The 11,279-nt window shown below is 47.6% G+C and overlaps 1 protein-coding gene across 1 annotated transcript; it reads left to right on the top strand.

Annotated features, from left to right (window-relative positions):
- Nucleotides 1-288: 288 nt before the first annotated feature.
- LOC144162050 (uncharacterized) lies at nt 289-9,358 on the top strand. The gene is made up of 3 exons (XM_077692567.1): nt 289-546; nt 3,474-3,796; nt 8,033-9,358. Exons 2-3 carry the CDS (start codon nt 3,519-3,521, stop codon nt 8,178-8,180), a joined length of 426 nt encoding a protein of 141 aa, XP_077548693.1. The 5' UTR covers nt 289-546; nt 3,474-3,518; the 3' UTR covers nt 8,181-9,358.
- Nucleotides 9,359-11,279: the final 1,921 nt, after the last annotated feature.

Genomic DNA, 11,279 nt, shown 5'->3' with positions numbered 1-11,279 from the left:
TGCTTCGTCGCGTCGTCTGCGCACGAGCGAGCAGGCGACAAAGGTAGAATCGGACGAACAGCTCTCATCTGCATTCGGTGCGCGTCCAAGCGTGCCGCGCAAACAAGACGCCTCTGCGCTGCTTCGTTTTTCTCCTTTTAGTGCTCTACTACAGATACATGGCACTTGTAGGTATTTCTTGGTTGGTTGGTTGGAGCCTCTGTCACTGCGCGTTCTTCAGTTGTTTTTTTTTTGCCTTTTTTTACGTTTTCTTGTGTATTTGTCTCAAAAATCACTGCACGGCTTTCTTTTTTCTTCTCGCTTCGAATATTCGTTTGTTGGCAGGGGCTTTTTTGTGTAGTTTCTGGAGAGAATAGTCGTTTTACTTCTTAACTCTGAGTGTCGCCCAGTGGTGCATACGGCCCGTTTAAAACCATGACGCCGCTAGCTTCGCAGCTCAGTCTATACGCATCGTGCGGACGCGAACTCCCGTCTGCAATGTTATCCTAACGAATCAACAAGCCAAGGTGCGTCTCCAAGTCATTGAAGTGATCTTCTCAAGAATTGGTGAGTAGTCACGTTTCCCTACTTTAATTTGATGTGGTTGCCCGAACGTGACGAGGGTATACTTTCGCTGCCACTCCTATAAACCACCACATTCAATACTTTACATATATTAAGTTAAGGCTCGACCCAAAAGCCATGAACTGCGTAAATATTAAGAGGTTGTGTCAGATTGGCTGCAAATGACAGGCAGCGCAGGTGCTCAATATAGTTAGCACAAAATGGTACTCTCAAATAACATTCGGGAATATAGCCGAGCGTACGCATAAAACAGTAGTTTTTTAGAAGTTTTCAGCGTTGCTAGCATGTTTTGAGAGATATAGTTGGACCGGTATATACGATCTCATGCTTCGTATAACCTCCACAGCGCTACAACAAGCGAACACCAGACGCGACGTTCATAAGCCAGTGTTTTGTCAGCCGTTATCATGCCTTGTTCGTCACATTGAAGCTATGACAGCAAAAAAAATTCATGAGAAAGTTGCTTCAAGTCTACACTGTTGTACGAAGTGCATTTGTGTCGGCGCTGCAACTCAGCCATCTACTGAGGCTAATACGTTGGACGTCTTGCACCGGTAGACCATCAACGCTCAAATTTGCCGCGGTACGATTGAGTTGATTATCAGATCAACTAGCACCACTCATGCCGGCTGACATTGTAACATGGAAGCCTTAAATGAAAGCTGAAACAAAACAGCAAGCACCGGCAGTCTATGCATCAGCCTGGCGCCGCTGAGCCATTAAAGTATGCGGAGCACGTTGACTACATAATATGTGCTCAATATCATCGTGGTAATATTCTGGCTATGTATGCACGGAGCTTTCAAGCGGAGCGTTGGTGGCGCCGTTGCCCACCATCGACGAGGCAAGGGAGGTGCGGGTGTGTAGCCTGCGCCGACCCTCTCATGACCGCTTTGTAGGTAATGTGAATTGATCGGTGATTTTCCTTAACCGCGGCTAGCCTCAGCTGTTATTCCGCTACGTAGCGATATTTACGAATGAAATTTAAAGTGGGACTGATCAAGCCCGAAGTTGCACAAGGATATAAGGTGATCCGTAGTAAATGGATATGTAATAATTTAGACAATCTGGGCGTCCTTAACGTATTTGTAAATTGTGGATATCTGATGAGAGTCCTGCTGTGGTGGGTGTCATGCAGAAAGAGTCGTGACTCAAATTCGGAGGGGAACACTGTCTTTGGGACGGATGTGTTATGCATGAGGACTGCCCACAGTTTGTCGTTCCGAGATGGAACGGCTACCGCCGGACGGAACGATAAGTATAGTTTGTATTCGTGGGAGCGGTGAAGCAAGAAGATTCCCTCCCGCCCCCATGCAGTGACCAAGTTTAGTGACAGAAGTGCACGAAAAATTACATTTTTTTAATGCGATAGATTACCCTACGGCATAACAGGGAGGTTTATAGGTACAACATTGCACCAGTTGCACGCAGAAAGCCAAGAAGAGACCGGTACTGGGGTCCCCATATCCAACGCTTAAGATCGGAGGGTCTCCCAGGATGGAGCCCTGTGCCTCGGAGGTGATGGATTCTGGCGTTTCTAAGACCTGAACAAGTCCACAACAGGTGTTCAACGTCAGCTTCTGGCGCAGGAGTCACACAGAAGGGGCAGGTGTCCGCAAACGGGGCGTGGTATCGGGCAGGCCAAGCGTGAGTAACTGCTGGGGATAACGCCACCCCAACTCGAAGCCTCCGCAGCAAGACCTCCTCCCAGCGAGCGAGCCCACTGGGGAGGTCAGATCCACGCGGTGGAAGTAAAGCACGCTTGGCGCGACGGAGGCTCTCTTTTTCCACCAGTAGTTCTTCTAGGGTAGATACTCGAAGTAGTGGTAGTGGCCGTGGGAGGTCTCTTCGGTGGCAGGCGCGATCTGCCACAGTGTGGGCAGGAAGCGAGTCCCGGCGAATCCATGAAACGCGGACAGGGCATGGATAAGTGTCCATAACCTCGTGAATGCGTGCGGCCAGGCTTGTACAACGCGCAACGCGACGCAAATACCGAATCGCTGCCGTTGAGTCCGTTTGACTACTGGGGACAAGCGAAAAGGCCGTAAAACACCCAATGACACTATTTGGGCGGTCCGCGCTACACGCCCAAACGCAAAGGCATTAAGTCTGTTTGGCACGATGGTGATAATGCCCAAAAAGGGAAGTGCACTCATATTTTAGAAGTTTTTACGCAGATAAAAACGTCTTAGAAGGTCTGAAAATGTTTTTGTGAAAGAAAACGTTAAGGAAAATAGTGTTTTCTAAAAAATGGTGTAAGCCGTTTGTAAAATTGGCTTCAGCAGCTGCCGTCGCCTGCCAGCGGTAGCCAAGTCCGAAAATTTTGAAACGACGAGTAGCATGACGTTCCGCCTTTCGCAACGCTGTTGTTGTTGTTGTTGTTGTTTCAGTGAACTTCGTCTTCTTCAGAACTTTGTCACAAAGAGGGCACAAAAAATCGTCTTATTTCAAAGTTCATCTACGTTTCCGCGTTAACACTCTGGCGCTAAGAGTTTCCTTGTTTCATTTGAGGCCAGTCGCGTTCGAGAGTAGGCAGATTTAAGTCGTTCGCGAAGGCGAATAAGTTGTGCGGAACCCCTTAGACTAAAAATGATGTTAGAGTGAATGGCATTGGATTTTTTTCGTGTAGCAGCGAATTAATTGAATTAAAACTTAACGCATTAAGCACTTAATATACTTTTTCGTGTACGTGTGGCACGGGTGTAATTCTAGTGACACAGTACAGAATAGCCGACGTAAAAGCAGCCAGAAACTACGCCGCATCGTTGCTCTTGAAGGTAATCACGTGACACCTCGTTCACGATGCATCGCATAACGTAGGCTATCGCGTTGTCATTTCTGCTTTAATTTTTTCTGTCTTGTGTTCTCTTTTCTGCCAATACATTGTGGTTGTCTCCGTTTTTACGCAGCTCCCCTGGTTCCTCGTGGGGTCTAAATCAAACAGCCAGGGCGGCATGCGAGTCGGCACGAAGCCGCGCCGTCTCTACTCCGGCCGCAGGGCGACGCTGCTGTCGCTGTCCTGTCACCCCGCTACAAAGGGGAAGCCGCTAATCATCATCGTGATCTTCTGTTGCCTCGCCACCTGCGTCCGCGGTGGCAAGATGCTGAAGCTGGCCGCGGCGGCCGCTCTTTTCGGCGGTGGCAAGCACGCCTTCTTCCCGATGCCAATCCCCATTCCTTACGAACAGACCAAGCACTGCCCCTACCTGGTCCCCGTGCACGTGCCCTACCCGTGAGCTTGTGCTTGGTCTGGCTACTGGGCTTGGAGCCAATGTGTATATTTTAACAGTGGTGGCAATTTAAGTTAGAGCTTGGTTTGGTGGCGCTAGCAAAAAAAAAATACAAAGAAAAAACTCCACCGCGTGTAAAGGGTGCACCACCGCATATAGCGTATTACAACGGTGAAGCCGACTTTCACCCCTGCTGGAATGTGAGCACAGGGGCACATGTGCATGCGCAGCCACTGCTATACCATTTTAAAGGTGATAGACTTTCTCGGACTACTAAAACGCAAATAAATGGTGCAGCTTGCATTAGTGGTGAACGTCTGGAGGAACAGCCGAGCTGGCTGTCGAACTAGCTTCTTCCCCCCTGAGATCTTCTGTCAGTGTGAAGGACCAACTGGAACGGCCTCGTAAAATCTGGCTAACCTTGGCCTTACGCCTGAACACTTCGCGTAGCCTAGCGAGAACATCGCCAAACCTAACAAAACTTAGCAAAGCGTAGCAAAACTTAACAAAACCGGTAGAAGCTAGCTTGGTCGACCCCCAGTTTTGCTGTTTCTCCAGCCCTGCACCACTAGCGCAAGCTGCTCTAATGTTTGGTTAAGATCACGCATGTCCGTCGTAATATCAAATCAGAAAAACCCCTTTCGTGCAAGATATCTGTGCCTTTTATAAATCCTCGGTTTAGGCGCTGATACGAAAACGGTAGGTGTTTATTTAGGGTCACAGCAAGCCACCCTTCCCCTACCTCAGGGGGAATTTAATAATAACTTTAAAAAGTAATTTTGGACAAGTTGGTAATTCATACCGAACGCCCGGTGCGCAGAAGAGACGAAGAGGACACTCGCTCACTGAGAAAGAACTGTGCTTTTTTAACGATTCATTGTATTGACTGCACATTTCGGACGCGTGTCCCACAAGTGTCGCATGGCAAAATGTGTACGGTGACTTTGTGCCGTGGTGATCGTATAAAAGCGTGTTTCTTCCTAAGGAAGTTAGTTACCAGTTACGCATTGTTTCGTGATCTTTCCGTCGTCTTCGCCTTTTTTTGTGCGCCGTGAACGTTCAGTTAATATTAAACATCGCGACGGTTTTCTGCACCACAATGCAGTTCTATAGTAGCCGCTGAAGTTAGTTTTCAAGCTTTGAAAGTCATTAGCGTTCCCGAAAGCTGAACACGTTCGCACTGCTCCATCATCAAATTGTGCAGGCGCGGGAAACTATAGGCAAGAAAATAATGAGAAGGGGCTAGCTAGTGGACCCCAGTGTAGGCTTGGCGGAACAAGCATTCAAAGCACTCAAAGCGAAACAAGACATCTTGCTTTTCACTCGGCTCTTTGTATCCGCTAATGGGATTTTGTTTGACTAAAGATGCAGCAGTAATCGTTTGCAAGAGATGACTGCATTCATCGTTTCTCCGAGACGAAGTTCTCGCAACCGTCATCTATGAGTGAACACTGGAGTTCAGTTGCACCAGCGGCAGCAAAACTTTACCATTCCTTACTAAGAGAGAGAGAGAGAGAGAGAGAATCCCTTTAAAGGAGCCATGAAGACAAAATACAAGTTGGGTTTATTAGAAAGACTGCTTAGTCCCGATAACATTGATACCAATATCATCGCAATCTTCGAACAAATAACGGAGATATTAAAGAAAACGTGTGAAGCAGTCGCGACCCCCTAGCCGATTTCCCGCAACTTCTCTATGACGCCACAGAACCTTGTTTGTGCGATTGGCGGCCGCCTAACTGACCTGTCACGACACATGACTGGACGTCTGTAATGGGGCCTCTAGTTCTATTTGGCCGCAACACTTGAATTGCTAACGTGCTGTTAACGCACTGAAAATTATGTTTTATTGTTGACCCGTGTGACCTCATTCTTGCTCATAACACGTCACTGTGGCGCGAAATTTGAAAGTTTTCAAATACTTCTTGCGTTTGTTTTTTTTTTTCGTTAAAAAAACATCTTTTCTGGCTGCAATGGACCTGAGTGAGATACTGAATCTTGGTTCTTTCAGATTAAACGAAGTTGTATTTTCTCTTCATGGCTCCTTTATTTCGAATCTACTTCCAAAGGAGGATGTAATTTCTCTTCTTCCTCAGGCGGAAAGTTGAGAGATGCGAGAAAGCTCCTTATTCGTGGTCGATAAGTGTAAATTCTCTTATCAGAAACCGTTCCTCTTTCGCGATTTTAAGTAACCGTTTTAACATAATGGAAGAAGCCTGGTTTCACGCAGGCACCGTGTGTCTAGAGATCTTATCAGAGCTTTTTGGTCCACCAACGAGTCCATGTGGAAATGCGTTAGTTTTCTGACAGAAGGCCGTCAGACAGACAGACAGAAGATAGAAGGCTATCGGTCTCACTAAGGAAGCTTTCGCTCTAAAAACCCCAAAACTCTCCCAATTCCTTCCAAAAAGTATGTATTGGAGCCATGTTAGTAACGGTACCCAAATATTTGAAAGTACGCCGCCCTTTTGGCTGTGCTATAAGCATAGTCAACACTAATAAAATGATCTGCAGGTTGCGAGCAGCAGCCGACGCGCAGGAAGCTCCTTGGATATGACATCCTATCTTTTTTTACACGGACAGCAGCAAGTGATCCCAGCCGTCCGTTTGAGCGAACACGAGTCGGGTCGCCGGCGACGAAACGTAGCGCACGGCACAAGGTCGAAGACACCAATTTTCTTCGCGAGCATGACAGAGCTGTACGCCTATGAGGAACCATCCGACGAGTGCGTCAACCAGGTGGTTTTGTTAAAGCGAAAGCCATCTTAGTGGAACCGGTGGCGTCCTGCCGAAAAAACTAATGCATTTCCCCATAGACCGGTTGGTCGATCGAAGAGCTCCGATAAGATCTCTGACACAGGGCACGTGCGTGAAACCTGGCTTCCATTGTGTCAAAGCAGTTACCTGAAAATCGCAAGAAAGAAACGGTTTTAGATAAGGCAACGCGCGCATCGATCATGAAGGAGTACAATAGTATACCTTTATCTGATAAACCACGTATCGGTATACATTTAGAACTTTCGTAGATTAGCATACCTACGGCGGGAGAAATCGCAGCGGGGGTTCGTTCTCAAGCTGTTTGCGATTTTGGAATCTGAATGCTTGACGATTGATTGGACGCATTTTCAGCGAAGGTTGGATGAACAATTAGCGAAGGCTTTTGACGCACTTTTGATGTTAGAAAGCTTTTGCGCTTCCCTCAACTTTCGTTAGGAAGAGATGGTGAAGTTTTTCAGTAAACTCTCGTCGTCAAAGACGGTCAGTGATAAGCGCGCGCCGGCACACAGGCGCTCCGAATACGCCGAGTGCGGCCCGGCCGGGACCAACCCTGTTCCTATTCCACACTTACTCCCTACGTCCCATCATTATACACCTCCCCACTCCCCCTGTGCCAGACAGCGGAAGGAGAATGCCGCAAGCCTTAAAGGAGCCATGAAGAGAAAATACAACTTAGTTTAATTTGAAAGAACTGGAATTCAGTATCTCACTCAGCTCCATTACAGCCACAAAAGATGTTTTTAACGAGAAAAAGCAAGAAGTATTTAAAAACTTTCATATGTTGCGCCACAGTGACGTGTTATGAGCAAGAATGACGTCATACGGGCCAACAATAAAACAATTTTCAGTGCGTTAACTGCACGTTAGCATTCAAGTGATGCGGTCAAATGGAACTAGAGGCTCCATTACAGACGTCCAGTCATGTGTCGTTGTGACAGTTCAGTTAGGCGGCCGCCAATCGCACATAAGGGTCCGTGACGTCATAGAAAAGTTGCGGGAAATTGGCTAGGGGGTCGCGACTGCGTCACACGTTTTCTTTCATATCTCCGTTATTTGTTCGAAGATTGCGATGATATTGGTATCATTGTTATCGGGACTAAGCAGTCTTTCTAATAAACCCAACTTGTATTTTGTCTTAATGGCTCCTTTAAGAATATGCGCGAAAATGTGCGTTTGAATGTTCCACCAAAATGATCGTGGCACGCGGCTTCTCCGGGTAAAAGCTTAATCCATCTCCAGCGCAATGTCAAAACATTTGTACCTCGATAGGAAGCAGGCGAACGCAAGGTGATGTTAGCCCAGCCTCGACTTGGCTCCGCTGAATGCCCCGTGTATGCACAGGCACTTACACCGTGTCTGCACTGGTGTAACCCTGATGAAACGTATTCGCGCGTAAAGATAGCGTGGATTATTTCCCGTTCTCCAAGTAATCCTAACCCTTGTCTCTTGACCGTGTGCAGAGTCCACCACCACGGTCACAGCACGAGTCATCATACGCACCTCGGCCACACCACGTCATCCGTAGCGCACGGACACCACGGTCATGGGTACGGTCACTACGGCCATGGCTACGGACATTATGGCCACGGCTATGGACACTACGGCTGAATGATGAAAGAGAAGTTGCAAGAAAAACAAGGAACGAAAGAGCCATCTGCCGTATGTTTTAGGCGCGATGACAACATTTTATGCGGCAGCTGCACGGAAATGCCGTTTTCGCGCCATTTCGGGTAAGGAATCTCGCTTCGGGTAACTGACTCTTGGAAAAACGGAAGCTGAACAGACGCCAAGAAAACTACGTACGGCGAGCCCAATTATTACGAAAACGCTTTGTTCGCGTTTTATGGTCCCCTTCACTTAGACCAAATCATCCTTGCTTTTAACGAAGTACCGCTTATAACGAGTATCTCTTAAACTGAAGTCGGTTTCCTGTCGCAGGAACTTCATTACGACAACCGTTTACTTCAGTCCCCGCCTAAGACAGTATTTAAAATTATCGCTCCGACAATGCAAAGGTGATTCTCTTGAATTTTGCCACAGAAACAGTCATAGTACGAATGCGCAACATTGAGAATCCTCAATACTTCGAAAAATTGATATAGGTCGAGATGCTGAACGGCTTTCCAAATATTTTGGGTCAGAGCTGAAGTTTTTCAACCGAGCTTAAATGCATTGCGTGGGTGGTTATACCACCAACATGGCGAACTGTACGTGGTTCGTAGTATCTGTAGGGGGTGTAATTATGGTTTATTGATGTATTGAAGAAATGTCGGAAAAATTTGGTCTGCCCATATTCAAACGCTCTCGCTACAGTTTCAGGAAGTGGAATTTTTTTCGTGCGTGAACACCCAGATCATCACTTTTGCTCGCTCACTCTACAACGTGACCAAAACACTGGCACCTAGAATTAAAGTGTGCTTACACACTTTCATTCTTAAAAAACGCGCCATACCAGTCGCATGTGTCCCTACAGGGAAGAATGACGGCTGTCCAAACATAAATACAACTTAAAAGGACCCTGCAACGTTTCTCTCGTCATTTTTATGTCCTAATGCTTTCAGAACGTATTCAACAAACACCCTCAATAGTTGGAATAAAGGATCACTAAGTACATCAGCCAGAAATTACTGCTCGATGCGGATAAGATAACTTGAAAACTTATTCAAAAGAATGTTCTTTCTTTCCTAGTCGTGCCTTTCTTCGAGCGCTCGAATTACGCCCTTAGAGCAATGCAGCGGCATTTGGCCGGCTTTGCTTCAGTTGTAGAAATAAACGCATAAGGTAGCCACTTTTAAAAAAAGCTGTTCCACTCAATGTGAAAGCTGTCGGAAGTGCAGAGCAGTGATTCGCCATAATGGGCTGCAGCGCCGTTATGCGCTCACTGCTACCACCAAATGCCATTCAAATTTCCCGCCTTCGCAGTTCTCGCGCGCCCCGTGCCTGAAACTGCGCCAGCGGGAGTTCTGTTTGTTGTGTGTGTGTGTGTATGTGTGTTTGCTTTTTCTCCCGCACGTGCCGGCGTTGCACTGACACTTTTTTTTCGCTTACTATCGAAAAAACCAACCCAACGAGAGTTCTTAACTAAATGAACGCCACCGCTGCCGCTTCACTACCTACAGTTTTCTTCGCGCAAAACAACGGGGAGATGTGTGACAAGCGCCAGCGGTTCACGAGATTCGAACGCTTATGACTATATAAACCGCTTGGCTTTGGAAGCCTCTGAGTTACGCCGCGACGACAGCCGCTACGACGGAACGCCGTGGGGCTCTACTTGGGTCCAGCGAGCGAGCTACGACGACAAGGCTTGCCCTGAAAGTGCTCTGCACCTAGAATGCCATAAAAGCATAGCCGAAATGGAAGGCGCATCTGCTGCGACGAGCAAATTACGCAGGGCCGCGCCGTGCTGGCGATAACTATAGCTTTCGCAGTGCTTCCAGGCTCGATGGAAAGAGTGACAGCGTTTATGGGCAGTGTGGCAGAGTTCATTTAACGGCATCATGGCAGCAGTGTGAGACATTTTTTCGGTCATACCAGCTACCCCCACCTAGTGTCAGTAGATAAGATACAGAGTAGCGTCACTGCGGCACGCAAGTCAGCAACGGCGGCCATTTTGGTGCTTATCAGTGTTGCCAGATTGCCGCTTCTCCTGCCTCACTGCTAGCTTTGGCGAGGTCATTTGCAAAGAACACTACCGAAGACGCAGCAACACGGCATCTTCGGACAGACTTCTACCGCTGATATGCTGCGAAGCGCGTTATCTTTGATTCGCGTTCGAACGGCGCCAGTCGCGCGCAGCCGCAGAGCAGGGAGGAACAAGCTGAGACTACCGCAGGTGACCGACAGAAAACGCATAAACAACAAAATGGCGGTGCCCAAGAGCCGTCGCAGTGTGAACAAATGCCACGTGATGCGAACTGACCAATGATCACGGCGGCGGCACGGAACAATAGGAGAAAAGAGTGTCGATACTCTGCAACCTTGTCCATACTCGGTTACAATTCTCAAGAGCGGCACCACCTCATGTAGTGTATCACTCCGCCAAAGCACCGGACACGTGACGTCAGTGCGCGCGCGTTCTGAAAAAAGTTTGCTATGAATGCGTGATATCGTCTGCCTTGTCTCACGCAGTTTGTTTGTCGTCACTGGAGTCGTTTATAAGCATATTAAGTCCAAAAAATCACGGGAACGGGTCACGCCATGTTCAAAATATTCCCAGTAACGCCCTACTTGCGCGGCGCGGAGAAACATCCGGCTACGGTGATAAGGCACAGCGGCAACTTCCGGTGCCGTTCTTAAGTTGTCACCGAGTATAGTGACACTACTCCCAGCCTTGCCAAAATCCACCTCGGCCCCTCCCTTCTCCCAATTGAGTGAGGGAAAAAGATTCCGCACTTTTCTTGAAACAAGGCAAATAAAATTGAGCCACCAGCTCGGGTTTAAAACGTGTTTAAAAGGAATGCGGGTGCAAACGCTAGTACCGTTTCTTACCTAAGAGACAAAATTCCGGGAAATCGTTTTATACATGCAACGATCTGCGAATGCTTTGCAATGCACACTTCAAACGCAGCTGAGTAAACACGGAAGCAATTTTAGAGGCCCGTAGAATTAGATTCGGCGCAGTTTAAGCGATCCTGTTTTCATAATTCAATACCGTTTTCACGCGGTTTAGGAATGTTAAATTCAGAACGGCCTAGCTCGCTATTTGAC

The sequence above is a fragment of the Haemaphysalis longicornis genome, unplaced genomic scaffold (assembly GCF_048455015.1).
Source record: "Haemaphysalis longicornis isolate Haplotype H1 unplaced genomic scaffold, Haemaphysalis longicornis Haplotype H1 scaffold_12, whole genome shotgun sequence".
Taxonomy (NCBI): Eukaryota; Metazoa; Arthropoda; class Arachnida; order Ixodida; family Ixodidae; genus Haemaphysalis; species Haemaphysalis longicornis.
The sequence above is the reverse complement of the archived record's forward strand: the minus strand, read 5'-3'. Positions and strand labels throughout refer to the sequence as shown.

Coding starts and splice junctions, on each gene's coding strand:
- LOC144162050 (XM_077692567.1), top strand. CDS start 3,519: ATGCGAGTCGGCACGAAGCCGCGCCGTCTCTACTCCGGCCGCAGGGCG. Junction 3,797..8,032: donor CCCGTGCACGTGCCCTACCC/GTGAGCTTGTGC, acceptor GACCGTGTGCAG/AGTCCACCACCACGGTCACA.